This window comes from Entelurus aequoreus, linkage group LG07, assembly GCF_033978785.1.
Source record: "Entelurus aequoreus isolate RoL-2023_Sb linkage group LG07, RoL_Eaeq_v1.1, whole genome shotgun sequence".
NCBI classification, from domain to species: domain Eukaryota; kingdom Metazoa; phylum Chordata; class Actinopteri; order Syngnathiformes; family Syngnathidae; genus Entelurus; species Entelurus aequoreus.
In genome coordinates this window covers 37,166,423-37,189,380 of record NC_084737.1, presented here as the reverse complement: position 1 = coordinate 37,189,380, position 22,958 = coordinate 37,166,423, and the positions used below count along the sequence as shown (strand labels likewise).

Sequence of the window (22,958 nt, the reverse complement as noted above, 5' to 3'; positions counted from 1 at the left end):
GACCAGCTCTATACTCTCGGCAGGGTCCTTGAGGGTGCATGGGAGTTTGCCCAACCAGTCTACATGTGTTTTGTGGACTTGGAGAAGGCATTCGACCGTGTCCCTCGGGAAGTCCTGTGGGGAGTGCTCAGAGAGTATGGGGTATCGGACTGTCTGATTGTGGCGGTCCGCTCCCCGTAGGATCAGTGTCAGAGCTTGGTCCGCATTGCCGGCAGTAAGTCGGACACGTTTCCAGTGAGGGTTGGACTCCGCCAAGGCTGCCCTTTGTCACCGATTCTGTTCATAACTTTCATGGACAGAATTTCTAGGCGCAGTCAAGGCGTTGAGGGGATCCGGTTTGGTGGCTGCAGGATTAGGTCTCTGCTTTTTGCAGACGATGTGGTCCTGATGGCTTCATCTGGCCAGGATCTTCAGCTCTCACTGGATCGGTTCGCAGCTGAGTGTGAAGCGACTGGGATGAGAATCAGCACCTCCAAGTCCGAGTCCATGGTTCTCGCCCGGAAAAGGGTGGAGTGCCATCTCCGGGTTGGGGAGGAGATCTTGCCCCAAGTGGAGGAGTTCAAGTACCTCTGAGTCTTGTTCACGAGTGAGGGAAGAGTGGATCGTGAGATCGACAGGCGGATCGGTGCGGTGTCTTCAGTAATGCGGACGCTGTATCGGTCTGTTGTGGTGAAGAAGGAGCTGAGCCGCAAGGCAAAGCTCTCAATCTACTGGTCGATCTACGTTCCCATCCTCACCTATGGTCATGAGCTTTGGGTTATGACCGAAAGGACAAGATCACGGGTACAAGCGGCCGAAATGAGTTTCCTCCGCCGGGTGGCGGGTCTCTCCCTTAGAGATAGGGTGAGAATCTCTGTCATCCGGGAGGAGCTCAAAGTAAAGCCACTGCTCCTCCACATCGAGAGGAGCCAGATGAGGTGGTTCGGGCATCTGGTCAGGATGCCACCTGAACGCCTCCCTAGGGAGGTGTTTAGGGCACGTCCGACCGGTAAGAGGCCACGGGGAAGACCCAGGACACGTTGGGAAGACTATGTCTCCCGGCTGGCCTGGGAACGCCTCGGGATCCCCCGGGAAGAGCTGGACCAAGTGGCTGGGGAGAGGGAAGTCTGGGCTTCCCTGCTTAGGCTGCTGCCCCCGCGACCCGACCTCGGATAAGCAGAGGAAGATGGATGGATGGATGGATGGTGTTCATGTGTGTGGAAATAAGTTGAATTCCAAGCAAACATTAGAGTTTGTGTTAATAAATTTCATCACACAAAAAAACCCCAACATATTAATGTCACTGCAAGGACACTTTAATTGATCAGAAGCAATAAATATTCACATATCAAATGTATATTCTTTTGGCACACATAACAGAACCACAAAAGAAAATGTAACTCAGTTGTTAAAAAAAAATATCAATAAGTGCACTAACATGTAAGCATAAACATTAAAGTCAAATTCATTCTCTCATCTTCAGTCATTATGAATATAGGGAAGCAAAACAAGTAGCTATTCCTTTTGGACAACATTTTCTATTCCTCATATGTACATACATTATGGCACTCACATGCACGCACCTGAATACAAACTGGTAGCACTTTGTCCCATGGCTGAGAAGAAGCCTATAGTATATTATTTACATTCAGGTTTATACAGTACAATCTATTAAATAAGTGCAGATATACAGTATTCATGCAAGAAGAGTCAAATATGACACCATGAAAGAAAAAGGCTAAGCAACACAAACAAATACATATAAAACCTTCATCTCACATTCTTGACTTTCCCCAAACCTCCTTTGTATAGCCTTTTTTTGTGTATTCAGACTTTCAAGTTTTGTTTCAGTCTGTTAATATCAAAGATTGGCACAGTTTTGTCCACACTCCTCTACTCATCAATTATAATATGTAATCGTTCCTCTTATTATTAGCTGGCACTGTAGGTAACTATATGTCAGTATATACTCACAACTGAAAATATTGCAGACGCAAAAAGGTACACAAGACCCACAGAATAATAAGGAATGCAAGTACCTGTGGGCTGTTTTACATTCTTAATTATTGTTAAGTCTGTTTTTTTTAGTTTTTTTTTTATATATTGTAAGAATCCCCAGCGGAAATCTAAAGCATCAGAAAATGTAGGAAGCAAGTTCTTAAAAAGTGGGCTGGAGGGGTGAGAGTAAGATGAAGGTCATTTCTGACTTAAGACATCACGTGCAAAATTCACAAATCCTCTTGTAAAAGCGTGCTTCTTCAAAACATATCTATATACCCAATGCTAAATGTGATGAGTAGGAAAAAGAAAGTTGATATTCCTACATTTCCACTTTTTTTCCAACAATGAAAGAAAAAGAATGCGGGAAGTTTTCCTTCCTTCAAACAAACAACACAAATATTGTCAGTTGAAACAAAACATCACTGATATTTCATGTAATTGAAAAAAACAATGAATTTGGATGAGATTACATAATGGTGTGAGTGATGTAAAAGTATTATTTTTAATCAAAGCACTCTCCGTTAGGAATGTAACACTCGTTTTGTGCTTCTACTCGTTATAACCACGTTCAAACATATGCTGATACATACAAACACTATTTATCATACTCGTAGCAGATATTATGTAATATTCATAAAACAGCAAGAAGCTTCAAAAACATTCACAATAGATTGTAGATGTACGTTTCATTTCCCAAACTCCCGAAAGAATGCATTACGAAGCCAGATGGCTCCTGTTGACATGTAAAAGACCATTAAGCCGAAAACAAAAACAAAATACACAGCAACAACTCTGAGGTCATCTTCAGAAATAAAACAATAGTATTTGCCAAGTAGACCCTGCAGTGAATGAGGACATCATGAGGCTAAGGAAATTATTGCAGAGGCAAGTGACAGTTTTTGCGATGTGGCTGTTTATAATATTAAACTTTGCTGAACCCTATTTTTGGTGGCATATTCTTTGCTCCGATACTCAATGTAAGCAGCTCGATGTACAGTATGGTTGTCTTTTTTATATACATATAAATACTTTCTTAAACTATATACTTCTAAGAGTTAAAACAGATGCAGCGCCAAGAAATACACTTTATTCATCGGAAATTATATGGCTATAGAATTTTCTGATTGTGTGTGCAGTTTATGTCATTTTGCCATCTCCCAGTTTACATATGTGGGAAACGGAGGTGAAAGTAACAGAGACGCAGCAAACTGCGTTTCCTCTTGTCGACTGCGCTGCTACTGTTACTTTCTGTCCTGGCCGACCTCGCCCTCGCTCTGGCTCTGCTGACCTCTTGCACTCTATCATCTGACCTATGGCTGCGGGCCGCCCACATCCTGCTCACACTACGGTACTTATCCGGTTGATAGGTTTGGATTTGGAGCTTCCCCCTGTACCCGTCGATCCGGCCCCCGTCACCTGTGGCCCCTGCTGAGGCTGCCCGGGGTGCTGGGGGGGGTGAGGGGAGAGAGGTGTAAGAGGGGTAAGGGGGGATGAAGGGGGGGGTAAAGGGGAGTGTGGTGGGGGAGGGGGGATCGAAGAAAGAGGAGGGTACTGGGGCAGATACGGGCCGGCGGAGGCTGTGTGATGTGCGTTGACGGTAGCGGACGGTAGATTGTGGGGCAGAGTGCCGAATATGAAGTGTGTTTGATGGGTGGAGTGGCTGGCTGGGTGTGGTGTGAGCACGTGCCCGGGGTGGGTTTGGGAGTGGGTGTGGGGGTGTGGATGCGAGTGAGACAAGGTTAGGGGAGGTTTGGTAACAGAGCTGCTGCCCCCTCTGATAGAGTGTGTGGGCTGGACGTGGTACAGGGCAAACTGCGGGTTCGGCGAATGCTGGGAGAGAGGAGAAAGGGGGGGGCATCCCACCACCATGTTGGTGTAGCGACATGGAAGCCCATGCTGTGAGAGCTGGGAGAGATGGGCCAGCTGCGGGTGCGCGACGTGTAAAGGGCCAAGGACTGGACGACAGGGTTGCGGGCTTCTCTGTGTAGTATGAGGGGGCACTCCTTGCAAAGGTGGAGGGACATTTTGCATGTGGTAGCGATGGTGGTGGTAGTACGGTGGTGGGGGCTGCACGGTAGCCGCGTGACAGTACTGTGCGTGCAGGGCCTGGATCTTGGAAGGCCCCCCCTCCAACTGCTGGCACAGGGATGAAGGGGAGTGAGGTGGGGGCCCTCCCGTCGTTGGTGGGGGCACAGGTGCGGGGTAAGGTGGCCCCGGTGGAATAAGGGGCCCTGGTGATTTGGCGCGCTTGCTGCCGAATAGTGATCCCAGGAAGGAACCGCTGTTGTTGCTGCTCCCCCCAGGGCCGCTGCCAACTCCTGCTCTCTCCACACTGCTGGGGACGCCCCCAACTGCGGTCCCAGCAGTGGTATGTTGCTGCCCCGGCCCACCCCCCATCCCTGTTCCGGGGCTCAGGATAGGGCGATGAGGCCGGAAGTCTTCTGTTCCGTAGTGGCTAGGAACAACACCTGGAACTGGATAGCGCTGGTGAGGCTGTGGACTGCTAATGATGGACCCCTGGAAGGAAAAAGAGCTTTATAAAAATCTGTGGATGCATATCCCACCTGACATGAACACATACACACGGCAGGTATTAGGAGGACTTGCTATGACATTCAACTTGAAGCCATGCAAATGGTGCAAGAAAACCACAATGGGTCTGATCTGCTAAGATCCAAATAACCTGTGCTAAACAGGTGTGCGAACTACAAAATTGCATGTACTATGACTCGGTGTGTTACGGGTGATCTACTACTATCTACTGTGCTACTGTGTGTACCATTAATAACTAATGCAAATGTGGTGCAGACCACCCTGATTAAATAAGGTTTTTGCATGTACAAACGTTTGTACTAGCTACCGTCTCCACTCATTTTCCTCCACAATTATGGCATTATATGCTCCAACCTGTACTATTTTTATACGCTGTTGAACACGTACAGAAATATAATCTGGGGTCCTTAAAGAGGAACTGCACTTTTGGGGGGGAATTTTGTGTATGATTCACAATCCTCATACGAAACAAGCACACAGACATTTTTCTTTTTTTATGCATCATAATTTGTAAATAAACTGCAAAAAGAGTCAGCTAACAATGGAAGTAATGGGATTTGCTCTATTTTGCCTAGAATGTGCTCTAAAAACCTCCAAAAACCTCCATCAATACACGCTGCAAGTATATATGTAATGTACTAAAAGGCAAATTCATAATATCGTGTAATATTTATGCATTTTGGTCATTTTAAGCATAGGCGCGGGCATTATTTCACTGACGTACTACAACATTTTCTATTTCCTACAACAACTACTAATCATGGCAGACTTCATGAGTGCCAACAACAACTACTTTGGGACAAATGATGATTCAGAACCTTATATTTTTTTAGCTTCAATATACAGCGAGTGAGGTAGAAGTTTTAGAAGCTGAGTGATACACAGATCCAGCAAGCGCTAAACAAGAAATACAAACTACAAATACAACAAAATAATCACTTCCTGTACAATGTCTGCTCTCACTGGGATGCCGACTGATGGGATTTTAATTTTTCCCGTTTAGATTAATCATAATACTCACGCAGGTAAAAAAAAAAAAAAAAAAAGGAGGGGGGCGTAAACTAGCGTCTTTCTTAAGAACTCAGAGTCTAAGTTGAATGTCAACTTCTCGGTTTATGGCCAGAACCTTCTACTATACAGGTAAAAGGCATGATTTATAATCTAGAATTAACTTTGACCAACTCAGAGGCGATGCAGCAGCGTACTTACTCAGTGTGTCAATAGCTGCATTAGCTAGTTACCTCTCTGCGATCACTGCGCCGCTAAGAGTTGTGTCTTGGTGTAAGCGCTTTTAATTACAATATGTCTAATACTTGGTTAATATGCAGGTTACAACATGTAAATAGGGTATTGTTGGCTGTTTTTGGATGTTTTTTTAGAGGGTTTTATGGGCGCAATAGATGACTCCCATTAACTTCTTTGTTAGCCACCTCGTACTTGCCACATATTACAAATTAGAATGCATAAAAAAGAAAGACATATGTTTTCCTTGTCTTACATAGGGATTTTGAATTATTGGTCAAATAAAAAAAAGTGCAGGTACCCTTTAAGTCGCCCAGCAGCTATGATGTAAAAAGTATATTGCTGTATAGACGATATGTCTAATATTTTTAGATCTAACAGTCCAAATATATTGACAAACACACATAGGGCAGAGGATTCTATGTCAATCGTCTGTCTTTGTAGCACAATCACCTCCTTTCTCACAGACAGTTGTGCATAACTGTGACAGTTTTTGCATGGACTTTAAACATGCAAAATATAGACACAAAAATAAGTGACTGCAAAACAGTTTCCGTCCTGATAAATCCCATTTCGAGTGCTAAATGATTATATTTGCATCTTCTCCTCACTGTATTGTGGGCGTTTTAGTAATCAGCATATATTCTGCATATACATGAAGACGGACACGCTAAATGGATTGCACTCTCTTATTTAAGGAGATGCAATCCTATGCGCAAAAGTTTAGTAGACCAGCTAAGCATGCGATATAAGGTTTGCACAAGTTTTAGTACAACCAAATCAGAACCATAGAGTACATGCATGTACATTTAGAGCCTGATTTACTAAGATCCAAAAACCACGCGCTAGACAGCGTATGCAAAAAATTAAATTTGGTGTACTACAAGTGGGCGTGTTGCATGTGATCTACCATCACTGGGTGCACAATTGAATAGTGGTGCAAACTGCCTTATTTAAATGAGGATTTTGCGTGGATATGGGATTTTACCACAAAGACCCTTGACAATTTTTCTGAACATTCATGTAACATGCATGCATAACATGCTACCTGTGTGCAATGTGTTGTACCAGCAGCACACATCTATAATTTGTAACCGCTTTTCTGAATCGCATTCTAGACAACAGAAAACATATGGACACTGACACTTCATTCTGAGCGCTGGGCTGTGAATCATATCAACAGCGCATTTGTGCGTCTGGAATGACTCAAAGGCAAGAAAATGCACCTTGAAAGACGTTTTTCCATGTAGGAGATATATTATGGTAATATACTTCCTAAAAAAAAGAAAAAAACTGTATTAAAAAAACGCCAACAGGAACCAAAACGCATAATTCATTATAAAAGGAAATTGCTGAATAGACGATATGTCTAATATTTTTTATTTCTGACCGTCCAAATATGGTAAATGGTAAATGTGTCGTACTTGTATAGCGCTTTTCTACCTTTTTTAAGGAACTCAAAGCGCTTTGACACTATTTTCCACATTCACCCATTCACACACACACATTCACACACTGATGGCGGGAGCTGCCATGCACGGCGCTAACCAGGCCCATCAGGAGCAAGGGTGAAGTATCTTGCTCAAGGACACAACGGACGTGACTAGGATGGTAGAAGGTGGGGATTGAACCAGCAACCCTCAGATTGCTGGCACGACCACTCTCCCAACTTCGCCACGCCGTCCAAATATGTTTAAAAACACACGTACGGAAGATTTTCTGTCAATGATGTGTCTGTGCAGCCCAAAAACTGACCGTGCAGCCGTGTTTGGCACTGACTTGTTCTGCTCACTTAACAGACGCAATCCACTTTGCACACGTTTAGTAAATCAGCTTTGTGTGCTATCAAGTTTGCACAAGTTTTAGTACAAGCAAACCTTTAGCAAATCAGGCCCTTAATCAACACTCTCAGCAAGATGGGGCAGTGCACTACTGTTGATAGATGAGTTCTTGTACAGCACTCTTAAAGACTTACTTCCATGGTACTGTCCAGAGAACCAACACTGTTGCTGCGACCACGCTTCCCTGCACCCCACCAGGAAAAGTAAAGTCAGCAAAGAGAAGAAAACATGCTTGTTTGTTAAGAATAAGGATTTTCCAAAAGAAGAAAAAAGGTGTAATCAAAGTTGAAGCTCTGCCATTCGACTCAAGTGACAAGAAAGATAGCCAACTCTCCAAGGACCTGTTTTACTGACCTGCTTCCGATAGGTCCCTGAGAGATGAGCTGAGTGCGGTGCGTTTGAGACCTTCGCAGTTGTCATCAAAACTTGTCCTTCCTAACACACCATTCACTACATCACTCTTCACACCAGCTCCTCCACCAACCACAACTCCAGTGAGCAAGCTGGGACGCATAACACCTTTTTGCTTCTCCAACTCCGCTGTAAATAAACATGAAGAGCATTTATTCATTTACATGGTTCATTGGTGATTTGCAACTTATTCCGGTTCATACACTGTATTGGTCGCCAGTCAATCACAGGGAACTATCAACAAACAACCATTAACATTCACGTTCACACCAAGGAGAAATTCACAATGGGAACCATGTCATTCAAAACAATGGACAGTAGGTGGCAGACTTACATTCAACTCTATATTTCTCCATCTCCTGCACTTCAGCAACACTCTCCCTGAGGTCACTAACAAAGCGGGTGCGGTCTTGCTGACTGGGGGCCATAAAGACGATAAGAACTTTTCTTTCCCCACCCAAGACAGCTGAGGTCAGGCGGATACCATGAGGATAGTCTAGAAAAAAATATATGTAATTGAACATTAAAAAGACCAACAAAGAAAAACAACTGAAAATCATTGAAATGTGGAAAAGAAAACAAAAAATATTCTTACATGAGTTCTGGAACATATGCACTTGCATCTCAACCAGAGGGAAAGATTGTCTAAAACTGTAAGTCACTGAGGTTTTCTTCTTCTGAAAGATTTTGGTTACCTGATGCAGAACATGAATATGTTTTTATGAGACATTGTACTTTAGCGTCAATATTTGAGCATAGCAATCATTTAGCTTTTGTTTTCCTTCTTCTTTTATCTTGTTCAAACTATTATCCACAAAAAATTGGTTTGATCTTTGTACTCTGCTGTAATGAGTGTTTTATGCTGGATGGATACAACAAAAGTAGAAATAAAGCGAGATGTACTACTCTCACTCTCGTTAAATGACCAATATTTGTCTTTAAACACTATCAGTGAAGGAACATGATCTTCATCAAATCTTATATTTGCCACATAGTCTTACCACAAGAAGGTCGTTAAAGAGAAAGACCTCCCGCTGATGCACACCCGTTCTCTGAGGTCTGTTAGGGTCAGGCACCTCATACAGCTGGCAACAACACACCAGCCTACGATGGGCAAGAGACAGCACCTGCAAAGACAAAATAATTATAGTGGCATCTTATTTGAAAGCAGACCAGCAATCATTAAGTACATTTCTCATGCTCATATTCCTAGAATAATAATAATTAAAGTTTTGCCCTCACAGGCTTCTTGCCCACAATGACTCTCTCCACTGCCTGCACTTGGGACACATGGTCGTCATTGGTGCGTAGCTCCCATTTCTGTATGCGCTGGTAGATTCCTACAAGCAGGTCTCTGGGAATATCCTGACCATTATCAACGCCTTCAGTGAAGGAAAGACAGCTGTTTAGACAATGATTCATTGCACAGTTGATTTGATTTCAAACATTAATAATAACATATAATACAGAGCTAAATACCATCTTTACTAATAGATCATGTACACAATTATTCCAGGAAGGTTTTTCCCCGCCAGGATATTGCTTTTGACCTACAGGCTGGCCCCCTTACTTCCGGTTTTCACATGGACGGCAAACATTCAATATGGCTACTGTTGATTTCCCTTTAGCAACACAGACGTGAGAGTCATTTCAAGGTAAAGTGGAAAATTTACAAGCCGGATATCATCAAAAAATAGCTCAATGTGATGGAGTGGATCCATACAAGCTTAAGAAGAAAGACCTTTCTCAATATTTAACATAGTTAACATCAGCGAAATGGTAATCAAACTAACTAGTCGTCAACACTTCTTTTAACACTTACAAAGAGTATACCTACAAACATATGGGGGCACATAATTTCCTAACATCTGGAGGGGTCCACAAATTAAACATTAAACAATGAAAGTTAGTGTTACACTTATTTGTGCATCGTTAGTTAACACATTCCATGTGATCTTTGTTTATTAGTTTTAGTCTCTGTATTATCAGGCATTTCGCTTACAAATGACGCACAAATACATTCCATGTAGAAGTTTTCAAGAGAAAACTGCTCATATGTATGTTTATGGAAATGAAAAAAGTAAATAACCATAAAAAAGGCTTTTACAGTTTAAGTTCATAGAAAGTGGTTCCACAACCACAGCAGCCACCTTTTTATTCGTTTTAACATTGTTCTTCTCTTTATGATAGATTATGTTTTTTTTATTTCAGGAACTCTCAAATAACTTTACCAAAATCCCTGTTGCAACCATTTCCAAAGGCAAGAACAGATCATGTAGGCAGCATTTTCACTCTGCTTTTTTAACTGACATCTTACGAGGAGCATGCGAGGCATCAGCAACCGAGCAATATAGGATTTAGACAGATTTCTTTATGTAAAACACAGTTTTATTTGAAACATTGAAACTGTTTATAACATATGTGAACTCAGCATGAGCTAAACGTTTTGTTTAAGTGGTGAAATCATTTAAGGAGGAATAAAACTGTGATTTACAAACTTAAGATAGAGCTAATTTATCCAATTGATTTTTGAAACATATAAAAGAAATCCAGTGGTAAGAATCGAGGTTGTCTACAAACATGCTTTTCTACGCACAGAAAATGTCATCATCAGTTTTTAAGAACACAAAGTTTTAGCAGGAGCACCTCTTAAATTCTTGATAAAATCCTCAAGTTTCATCTTCCTCTCTGCTTTGACGTTGGGGCTGTACATGTCTGTGTTGAGGAGGATTATAGCGAAGGCCAAGATAAAGATTGTGTCAGGGTTTTGGAACTGCCGAACCAGGACAGGATTACACACACAGTATCTCTGACTGCATGGAGACAGAAACACAGTTAACATAGTTTGGTTGTTCCAGTGCTGTGTTGAACTCTATGCTAATTGAAAATCCTCAGAGGTTTCTAACACATAACAAACCTGAAGGCCTCGATGAGTCGCTCCACTTTTTGTGCTTCTCCCTGAACTCTGATTTGAGCCTGGAATTTCCTCAGAGCGTCATCCAGGTCCATTCCTGAGAAGTCCATCTCATCAACCACACAGCTGAAATTGTTAAGAGAGGGATTCACACCAGTTCAGATCTACCCTGAGCTAAAATAACTAAAAAAGTCACCTCAGGGCATTCAATCACTATATCTGACCAATCTAAGTCTATGAGGACGAACTGATCAAGCCTACTCGGATGAGTGGCGAAACGTCTTCCAAGACAAACCAAACAGTCCAGTTGTGATCGAGTGAATGCCCAGAGATGACAATGACCTGGATGAATGACAACTGAAAAAGTCCTTATCACATATTTTACTCACTCCAAAACATCTTTGTTGAATTGCTTCTGACGGTTTCCCAGGAACTCTCCAATCATCTGCCTGCTCAGACCTTTCCTCTCCAGGATAAATCGAGCGATCCCAACAGGAGTGTCGGACACAAAGCCTCTCTCAATCAAGTACTGGATCCCTTTCTCTGGCTTCCTATGATTGAAAAACACATTTCTATATCAGTATTCATTCAATGTACATTTAGTTTTTTACTCAGGACCACTTACTTGTTGAAAAGGTTGAGACCTATGCGGTACTGACGTCTCTGCACTACGTCACTGTTGAAGGGTGGCGAATCCCAGCTATGGCGGCTTTCCCTCTGATAGGTTTGCTTGCCTAGAGGGGGCAGAGGTTCCTGCAGACTGTCCTGAGATGAGGAACCAGAGCTGCAGTTGACTGTCTCATTGGAGTTGGTGGTGGAGTTGAGAGAGTCGTTGTCTCCATCTGAGCAACATGGCTGCTCCAGGCCTCCAGTAGGCAGAGCTGTGGAGGACGATGATGACAGAGGGGTCGTGGGTGGCTGCTGGGGTGATGAAGAGGACGAAGGTGTGTCAGGGTACTGATGGTGATGTATGGGGTGGTGATGGTGGTGGTGGTGGTGGTGTGAGGCCACCTGGTGAGGGATGTGTGTGGGGATGGCTCGTCCAGGCGCTCTGATCTGACCCTGGGCGGCTGCTGTTGAGGGTGAGCGGGCGCCTGTGTTGGGGGAGTGTTTGAGGGTTCCCTGAGGAGAGCCAGCCCCCACTGCTGGATCCTGCTCATAAACCATTTGTCTGGTTAGAGAGCCACGGTCTGAACGGTCACTCATGTCTACTGAGCTGTCACTCGGTGGCTCAATAGTGAGGAGAGGCAAATGTGCGCCCCTCAGACGATAGTCTCTGCACTCTGTGCAAGGTGTACTGCGCCGGCTGTTACTACTGCCCCCTCCCTCTGTGTCCCTGCTGTCTTCACGCACTCCGACGCCACCACCAGGTCCCCAGTACTCAGTGTCTGTGCTGCTGGGAGCCCGGTCTGGAGAGAGTGGGGAGGATGGCATGCCGTCATCCATGTAAAGCGTGACATCACTATACGAGGTAGCTGTACTGTCTCCATGCATGCTGAGCCCTCCTCCTACTCCTCTGGCTCTTTCACCAAGGCCTCTTTGAGAGGAGGGATTGCTGCTGCTGCTCCACACACACTCCCCAAAATCTTCACTGAGACCACCACCATCTTTGCTATCCTCCTGAGAGTCATTGCGACCTGCACGGCAGGTCAGGGCATCATCTATGGAGTCAGCTAAGGACTTAACCTGGATAGAACACAAACATGGGCAACATTTACATACTATTACCTACCAGGTCAAAAATTTATAATTTCTGATGTAGCTGAAGATGTACTGTACCATGAGACAAAAATCCCTGAAAACCTTAAGTACACCTACCAAGCAATGTGACATCAGCTAAATCATTTATTCAAAATCAATAGGGTTGGTGATAATACCTATACATTTAAAATCACTGAAATAAATATACTAGAGTTGACCCAATGCTGACAAGAAACCTTAATAGAGCTCATGCAATACGTTCTACTTAGCAAGGACGACAGATACACAAAATCCAAAAAAGTTGACAAAATGCCTTTAAATTTAAGGATGCCAAGGACATCGAGGTTTACCTCTCTCCTCTCTCACAAGACAAACACGAACACATGACCAGTGCATGACTTAGGTGCCCAAAGAGTAGCAAAAATATGAGACCTGTTTGGAGAAGGAGTCCTCCAAGTGTGTGTAGTCTCCCGGGCGGTCAGGGTCAGGAGAATGAGGAGGTCCTATCGCCACACTGTGAGTGAAATTGGTCTGCGTCTGGGCCTGCTGCTGAGACTGGCGCTCGTCAAAGGAATACTGAAGCCTCATGTTTGACAGAATGATGCGACGTGTCATTCGACTCTCAGAGGCCGAGCTTCGGAGGCGCTCAAAGTTCTTGTTCATGCGATACTGCCGAAAGGCCGTCTGAATGGTCCTGGCTGCCCTGCGACTCACAAAGGAACCCCCATACTTTCTTTCCAGCATTTCCACCTGGGGAAATAAGGGATAAACTATAATGCAATAACTATCTGGACATTATGTACTATTGCTACTGACTGTAATTTCATTAACTGTAACAGCATCCAGTGTGTTGTTACCTTTTTATCCTGAAGGTCAGTTGAGAGTTCGTAACTGTCTGAAAGAGCTTTGCACCTCTTGTTTTCCTCTTCTTCCTGCTTGCGAAGGGCTAGGCTGGCAGGCTGGTGCCGTGTTCGTAACGCCCAGGCCAGGCTGGCTGAACTGGAGGCAGCCACATATGAAGGGCTCCTGGAGCTTGAGGAGATAATACCACCGCTGCTGTCAATGTAGCGCTTGGAGCTTCGCAGGTAAGGTGCCTGGCTGAAAGAAGTGTCTTTGTGGGTGCCAGACTCCCCCGGACACTGGGACTCCACTTCCACACTATAAAGGAAAACAAAAATTGTTGCGTGTACAGTTAACACATGGCATCAGAAGGTTGGTATTAACCTGGGTATAAGCTTATTAACTAGCAGGAAGCGATACAAAAAGCTAGGCAAACACATGTTTACAGCTCTAAATATATCTTGCGGCGTACCCCAGGGATCAATACTGGTACCACAATTGTTCAATCTCTATATTATCAACATTTGTCAAGTTACAAAGGAAATTCAAATAACAAGAGAAAAAACAAATCAATTAAAGAGATGGTTTGACAAAAACATGCTATCTTTCAATTGAAGTAGAACTAAAATAATGCTATTTGGTAACAGTGGGAAAGACAGTCAAAGAAATACAAATAAAAGGTGTAGACATTGACAGGATAAAATATATCAATTATTTAGGTGTAATAATATAAATCTCATTAAAAATATGCAACATAAGGTGGCAAGAAATACTTCAATAATGAACAAAGGTAAATATGTTCTAGACCAAAAGTCACTTCATATGCTCTACTGAGTGTTACCATGTTACCTGTGTAGAAATATGGGGACATAATGACAACAGTACACTTAACTCCCTAACTGTGTTATTATGAAGGCCAGTTAGAATAATACATAATGTTGCTTATAGAGAAAATTCAAACGTTTTTATTAAATCAAAAATATTGAAATTCAATGATTTGGTGCATTTGCAAACAGCTAAAATTATGTACAAAGCAAATGATAACCTGCTACCCAAGAATGTGCAACAATTATTCTCAACAAAAGAGGAGAAATATAAAAAGAAAAAGGAGAACATTTTATTCACTGCACAATGTTACTCACGACTTACAAACAACTATTTACTCATGAGAACTTTATTGATTGTATTAATCTATATATTTATTTAATTAGTTTGTGTTACAGATTGAGCACAGGGAGTGAATCAACATGTGTGACCAATAACTATGAAACGGAAAAGGGGTAAAGTTAAATGAGTTCTGCTTCTTCCTACTCCTTTTCAAACATGTAGCAATGAGGCACTGGAAATAGGTGATGTAGCATATTTTTACTGTATGCATATTTGAAATAATACCATTAGAGTTAATACGAAGAACAGAAAGGAACTGACTTTTTCTTAAGGCAATGCTTCTTAATGATATTTTGTGTAAAATAATGAAAGGTAGTTGTTAAAACATTTACTTTAAATGTTATGATGAAAATATATAGTGGGAAAACGATTTCTTTTCAAATCTGAAAAAACTTGTTTCCACCCGGTATAGAACCGGGGACCTATCGCGTGTTAGGCGAACGTGAGAACCACTACACTACGGAAACCGATGTCTATGAACGGGACTTTTACATATTTGTTAGGCCACACAGCGCACAAGTATTATCCAAAAAAGCGTTGCAGCCAAAACAGCAAGATTAGAAAAATAATCTTCCCCATTATCACATTCCACAGTCCACAAAGAGGCAGTTAGTCTGATGTTCCTGTCTGCTGTTAACCCTTGCTAAATATCAACCTCTTTCTTTCACAGGCAACACGATAGGACGTGACATGGTCAAACATTAAAATAAGAGTTAGCATATGTGCTAGTGCTAACTATTTGAGAGGTGAACCATCAGTACCATACCACACAAACTTTATTCAAAAAAACTTTTAAAAATGTCCACTATTATATTATAAAAAACTAAACGAGGCAACATGCTGTTGCTATGGTAACTGCAACGATACTACTCTATCTAATTATCACAATCCAATGTGCCACAAAAACAGATGCTGTTATTTAAGGTACAATTACAACATATTGTTTACACAGTCTTTTTTTTATGGGCTATAAAATGTTTATGCGACTTCTCAACTCTTCTTTTTTTTTGGTTATTTATAATTCCTCCTCCTTGGCTCCTTAAATAGAGAAACTGAGAAGAGGGAGGGAGTTGCTTGGTGACTGTTGCTGTTAGACCTTTTGTGGGTGGTGAGGCAGTTGTTCAGAAGAGAAGTGTAGTTGCCATGGCGATGTATTACCATTATCACTATTGAAGTGGGTGTTGAAGATGCCCCACAGGTTGTAAATGATAGTCTAAAGAACACTTGTCTTATTGTGATAACACTCCATATTAGCGCAAATGGATTGCTGACTTAATGCATTGAACCATGGAATGGTGAAATAATCTTTTCACATCTGGCTGTTTTTTGTTTTTTGTCTAAACTGCTGCATTTTTCAAAGGGGCTTGGAGGAATGCTTTTAAGGGATGGAAAGTGCGTGAGTGCAAGCAGGTAGAGGCAGAGCGAGCTGTGATGTCCTACCATGCACGTCACAGGCAGCAGATGGCCTTTTCATTAAGCTGAGTCATACAATTCTAAATTAGGAAGTAGCAACTTGCAAGCCTGTTTTTAAAGCTTTTTATGAAATGTATTTTAACTGTGAATGCTTCATTTGTCATATACTCCTAGCTCTTTAAACAAGAAGCATTTGCTTTATTTAAAATGTGAGTTTGCATTTATGCCGAAGTCTCAAGAATAGCAGCATGAGCTGTGCAAACATGAAACATATGGATGTATTCTGCTGAACGTTTTTGTTGAGACACCATTCAGGATTTCTGCGTTTCTCAACAGGGATACACTTTAGACCAGGATGTCCAAAGTGCGGCCCGCAGGTCATTTTTTAACGGCCAAACGGCCCATTTTAAAATACGATTAAAAAAATTAAAAACATAAAAAGTGGTATGAAAGACCAAACAGGTGAAATGTAACAAGAAAATGTTGCAATGTTTACTCTAATAACACAAAGCTGCCAAGCAGGCGGTTTCTTTCTTTAAAAAATAATAATGAATCAAAATCAATGTTATTATGATTTATTGACCTATCCAAGGCTCCAATTACATCACATTAAAAAAATTTTTTAGGAAAATGTTGCATATTTTGTGTTTGCCATATAAAAAAATTAGCTGTTTTTTTTTTTTTTAAAGAAGGGCCTAAAACGAACAAGCAAAAAACGTAAACAGCAATACAACGTATAATTTACGGATAGATCTGAAGTTGATCTCGAGATTATTGTGTTAAAAGTAAACAGTAAAAAAAAGGTATAATTTATTTTTAACACTTTAATGAGTAGGACCCTTTTGGTTCCCCAATAATTTTTGTGTGATTTGTTTTTAAGTGTCATCGCTCAAAAAATAACAATGAATTAAAATCAATGGTGTTATGAGTTATTGACCTTTTTAAGGCTCCAATTATTTATATAATATGAAATATCCATCCATCCATCGAAATATTTCACTTAAAATTTTATTAGGTGAAAATATTGCATATTTTGTGTTTTTCCATAAAAAAACAGGGTTTCTTTGACAAAAAGAGCATACGACTTAAATCTTTAAAAACGTTATATTGACAGATAGACCTAATGTTGATCTACTTGAATAATAATAAAAATAATGATACTGAATAATGACACATATTTAATATTTTTTTTACCAAAACCCTTTGGGATCCCTGGGATCAAGCCTGAGTGGAGGCCTAAATGTATATATTTTATACATATATTATATTGGTTTTTAAAATAAAAAAATATCCAAATGGCCCTCGCTTGCTTTGATTTTTCAGTGTGCGGCCCTCAGTGGAAAAAGTTTGGACACCCCTGCTTTAGACCCTTGCCGGTGCCCTCATACAGTGTCATTTTGACTACACCTGCACCTCATGGTTCCCCAGTATCCCCAAGCCACTAAAAACAAAACTGCAAACTTCCCAAAATAAGCTGGTGAGACTCCTGCTCAACCTCCCGTACAGGACTCACCTAACTCAAGCCCGCTTTACCAAATTGGGATGGCTTAAGACTTGAGGAAAGAGTACACCAAATTGCAATGTGCATGGTATTCAAAATACTCAGAGAAACTGTCCCCAAGTACTATTTCACCAGAGTAAGGGATGCTCACAGGTACTACACAAGATGGAGTTCCTCAGACCTCGTCCCCCCCAAATTCAAGACTCGTGGAAAAAAATGCAGTCTACTATTTTGCCACCACACAGTGGAATGCACTACCAACAGACCTTAAAATTGGAACTTCCCTACTAAATTTTAAAACTGACATAAAATCATGGCCCAGCTCAACCTCTACCTGATCTGAACCAAAACTGATCCCCAGCAACTTTCCGAAGCATCAAACAGGTTTATATGTGGTTGTAGTGTATATATATATTTTGTCATTCTTTTTTGCACACTCTTGGAGTCAACATGTGCATAGTCATGTACATAGTGTCATGTACATAGTGTATATGCACCCCCCTCCCCCCGCCCATTTTTTTGTATATATTGTTTTTCAAATCACCTGACATGTATACTGTGTATATATACATAATTAAAAAAAATTTTTTTACGTAATTGTTTTATATACATGTTACAGGTTATATATATCTTTTATTATTGAATGTATCAAATGTGATGAATATGTAATGGACCACAATGGAAACAAGCCTTTTGGCTTTTTGTGCCATCCATTTGCCTTTTTAAAGCATTACATGAATTAAATTCTTTAAGATGTCAATAAACGTCTCAATCAATCAATCAATTCAAGTTGGTAGAGCATTTCAAATGTAGCCACTTAATTCAACCCAGTGCAGGCATTAAAGAGAATACTTCTGCATGTGTGATGTGACCCATTACAGCAGGGTAGTTAGATGAACACAAAAGTGGCCATATTGCAGCAGGCATCTACACTTCATTATTAATGGAAGATACAGTCTGTGTTTGTTAAGCATTCTAGAGGCAGGTTCTCTCCAGACGATCACTGATGAACACCAGCCAGATTATCATCACTTCCGACCGTTTAATTGGAGCAGCAACAGATGTTTGGAATTTATCAAACAGGAGATGCTACAGTAGTGAGTACACTGTACTTAGGAAGTGTACCGAATTTGTTAACTATTCTGTCAGTATATTTCGATACATTTGATGTATGTGACGTCATGTTCTGTTGTGAACTTGGCACTAACTCAAGCACTCGGCGGGGAAACAAAGACTTAGGTGCCACTTTTCAATGTACGTAAACAAAATATAACAACTGGACAGCATAGTTATTATTTGCTTCTTGTTCAATGATACATAAAAACAATACAAAAAAATACAATATATAACACATGAACACACACAAAAGTACCGAAAATTGCTACCGTTAAGGACCGGTATTGATTCCTAGGTATTGAGAGTTGGTACCATATCAAATGCAAAAGGTACCCATCCCTACATTAAAAGCACCTCCCATTTTAACAACCATTTTATTATATGTTCTTAAGGAACATTACTATAGAAATGAAACTTGGACATAACTTAGAGCTGGGCAATTCAACTAGCGGCCCGCGGGCCTCATCCGGCTTGCCAAAGCTTTTCATTTGGCCCACAGAACATCACCCAAATAGGCTTGATGAAACCAATAAAACTAAGGTTGATCATGTATGCAGTACTCCCGCCACCCCACAGGGGGCACAGCGAGGCATACGTGTCACAATGAAGCAGCAGTGGGGTAAGTCGAAGAAGACAACTCATTCAACCCTGAAAAAAAATCTAAATCATTTGCAAAAATCTGACTTTTGACAATGACTAGACAACAAAATATGAATGTTCTACCTCAAGCAAGTACTCAAGTCATTGTTTTCTGGCGGACCTTTAAAGTGACGGACACATTGATCCAGACAAGCAGGAACAATGAAAAAAATCCCAGCGTGTAAGCTTCATCACAAAAGTTGGTAAAACATTTGTAAGTAGATATAATTTATGCATAATTATATTTACTTTGTTTTGTATTGAAATTGCTGACATTGTGATGTCTTTCGTATTCGTGGTCGTGTTGGGTTTTTTTTTGTCTGAGAGTGACGATGAAACCTAGTTTAATACTTGTAGTGCTAAATTTGACCAGTAGAGGGCGACAATGCTAATAGTGATAAGTCACATACAATGTTTGGTGTGTAAATGTTGTGTAATTTCTATATGTGAGAACATTTGTAATTTATTGTGTGAATATATTAACACTAAACCTTGTATTTTATTCATGGAAAATACACAATGGACATTATTGATGTAAAATACACAATAGACATTATACTTTTATGTTTATTTTTTTGAGTCTTACAAACCTAAATGAAGGAAGAAGAGTAAAGAAATAAAACTAAGGAAGGAAAATAATTCAAAAGTAGGAACATCAATCCTCAACAAAAACTGGAGCTTCTTTTTTTCATACTGTTAACTAGCTGCACATGCTGTAAACGAGTTGTCAGGGCAGAACAATGAATTTATTGACAGTACAGTGTGAAAGCCGATGTGTTTACTTTGCAATTAGGTAAACACAGTCTCAAAGAAATATAACTTGCGGAGGCACTTTCTGACGAAACATCCACATTTCGATGCCCAGCCCCTGAAACTGCGGCCCTCTTCAATATGTAGTTGAATAGCCCCGACTCAGAGCTTGTATAGGAGTGCCGATTTACTGTCCACTTAATCAACATCACAGTGGATTAGTTCAACTTTTGTGTTAAAATAACGTGAGCACCATTGTTATTTAGCACTGCCTCAATCCTCTTGGGCATGGAATTCACCAGAACTGTACATGTTGTTATGGGAATCCTCCTCCACTCCTCCATGATGACATCACAGAGCTGGTGGATGCTGCACTCTTCACCTACCGCTTGAGAATACCTCACAGGTGCTCAGTTAGGTTCAGGTGTGGAGACACACATTGCAATCATCTTCAGCTTAGTCAGCGAAGTGTCATTTCGGAGCTGTGTTTGGGTTCTTCATCATGTTGGCAAAGAGTTTGGGGATCATGCTCAGCTTCACAATGTCATAGTATGCTGGAATTAATGTGTTCTTCAATGAACCAGAGCTCCTTAGTGCCGACAACACTCATGCAACCCCAGACCAAAGCGCTACCACCACCATGCCTTAGTATGGGCGAGACACAATCATGTTGGTACTCACAACAATGGTTGCAAAAGCATGAGGTGTGTAATCACTTTGTTGAGATTCAAATGCATGACAGGCTTAAATATTTCCATTACTAGAAACATTGATGCAGGACTAATTCAACGTATACTCAGTTGCTTGTGGCCTTCAACGAACACAACAGCAAGACACTAACAAGAGTGCCAAGGTACTGAGAAGCAAATCTGTACTTTTCTCATGTAATATTTATGTGCCTGCTGTGCATTGGGGTAGTGGTCGAGCAGCAGTGGGTCTGACACAGCAACTCTTGGAGGTGAGGGGATTAATCTCTGCAACAGATGTGCCAGTCACCAATTGTCATCTCTTCAGCTCCATTGTTTGTGTCAGATTTACAATTTGTCACTAAGATTGTTAGCAAAAAGCAAACGACACAGGGAATTATTTATGATTGTTAGGAAAAGAAAGCGCAGAATGAAAATATGTTATGAAATTAAAAGTGCATTTTTCCCAAACAAACATGGGCACCATTCTTTTCAGTAGCCACATGGACAACGACAATGAAATCATTCACGGTCAGAGCATTCTTTATCCGCCGACACTTATACACTTTCATCACACAAAAACTCAATAAGGCTCTGTGCTCTTACCAGCAATGAAAACATAACTATTATTATTGCAGCGATATTAAAGCTTTTTGAAAGAAGAAATCAAATTAGAGTTGTGTTGTCTTTCTACAAAGTGGTCTTGGCTTTCACCGGTTATAATGACAATTAATGTCAGATTTTAAGTCAAACGTATGAAGTGATTATGTCATTTGTTCTACAGCGAGCGTGGAACATAGTTGTATCATCTGTACAGTACGAACATACACGTGTCACACACATCAAACAACATCATAATGCTGACATAAACACAGAATACTCATTTGCAAAAAAAAGCAAATAATAAGAGTTCTTACCATGCTGTAACTGACAGGAAAAGGTATTTGACTAACAAACACACCCTTGCTCTCTCTTTTTCTCCTACACCCGTAAACAGTAGTGCGTAAAACTTAATGTTCGCTCACCTTGCAAAGCCGCATTCTTCAAGTGTTTCTTGACAGCCAAAAAGTGCCCTCACCCTCCCCAGCTGCTCGCCGCCGCCCTTCCTGCTCCGACTTACTGACACCCATGACTATGCACACACCACAAAAGACTGTCACACAACATTGATACAAGAATATACAGTAAACAACATGCATGGCCATAGTTGTATGTGGGGTGGGTAGTGGCCTTATTTAAAAAACATTACTCTGTTTTTATTCAAGGTCAACATTAATTTAACAGCATGGATGATTGATTTGAGTGTACAGATGAACACATGGCCCCTTGGGTGGAGACAAGTGAAGCGGGTGTGTACTTGCAACATTCTGCTTGAGATAACGCCAGCATATGTTTTTTGTTTTTTTTATCTATGGAGGAAAAATGCTGCTGCTGTCATTATAGACTGTATATACTGTAATATTGTACATGGTCATTGGTTTATATTGTATATATGTTATAGACATAATATATTATATCTGTATATAAATTACTCTGTACACACATTATGTATATATTCGTATATATGTTAGATTTCTTTATAGCTATATTAGTCTATTTATACCTGCATTGTCCTTTCCATCATTGTAACTGAGCTACTGTGTTGAACAATTTCCCTTGTGGATCATTAAAGTTTGTCTAAGTCTAAGTCTAAGTCTAAAAGGAAAGCATAACCACAGTTTAGACTTTTATTATGTTCAGAATTAAATCCTAAAGGTTTTAGAGGTACACGAAGCACAGACACAAAGATGTTAGAATGATTGCCATAATACAGTGGTTCTCAAACGTTTTTCACAAAGTACCACCTCACAAAAACTTGGCTCACCAAGTACCACCATAATGACAAAAATAAAATACAGTGGCATAGTAAGCCTAAGTATTCATTAAAAACATGGCTGATGCTTTAGTTGACAAATATATTGGCCACTGTAATATTACACAACGTTTGAACTGTAAACACTGTGTTTGAATATAGGAAAATAAACAATCAAGTGATTTGTTGGCGTACCACTAGATTAAGCCTGTGTATAACTAGTGCAGGGTGTCCAAACCTTTTCCACTGATGGCCACCCATGGAAAATGAAAGCATGTGGGGGCCATTTTGATATTTTTATATTCAAGACCAATACTATATATATATATATATATATATATATATATATATA

General features: G+C 40.9%; 1 protein-coding gene across 6 annotated transcripts in view; it reads right to left on the bottom strand.

The window, feature by feature from the left end:
- Positions 1–1,273: 1,273 nt before the first annotated feature.
- The window catches only part of iqsec2b (IQ motif and Sec7 domain ArfGEF 2b), a 71,890-nt gene continuing 50,205 nt past the window's right edge, over positions 1,274–22,958 (bottom strand). For 4 of the 6 annotated variants that reach the window (XM_062053456.1, XM_062053455.1, XM_062053457.1 and 1 more), the window contains 13 exons: positions 13,500–13,800; positions 13,075–13,392; positions 11,567–12,627; positions 11,331–11,492; positions 10,945–11,067; positions 10,674–10,840; positions 9,270–9,409; positions 9,029–9,154; positions 8,623–8,722; positions 8,362–8,523; positions 7,971–8,156; positions 7,751–7,800; positions 1,274–4,497 (listed from right to left, as the gene is read on the bottom strand). In XM_062053456.1, the coding sequence (XP_061909440.1) occupies positions 3,319–4,497; positions 7,751–7,800; positions 7,971–8,156; positions 8,362–8,523; positions 8,623–8,722; positions 9,029–9,154; positions 9,270–9,409; positions 10,674–10,840; positions 10,945–11,067; positions 11,331–11,492; positions 11,567–12,627; positions 13,075–13,392; positions 13,500–13,800 (4,075 nt within the window). In that variant the 3' untranslated portion in view covers positions 1,274–3,318. Of the gene's footprint in view, positions 4,498–7,750; positions 7,801–7,970; positions 8,157–8,361; positions 8,524–8,622; positions 8,723–9,028; positions 9,155–9,269; positions 9,410–10,673; positions 10,841–10,944; positions 11,068–11,330; positions 11,493–11,566; positions 12,628–13,074; positions 13,393–13,499; positions 13,801–21,671; positions 21,714–22,958 lie in introns of those variants that run through there. The other 2 variants (XM_062053460.1, XM_062053461.1) reach the window with 2 other exon arrangements.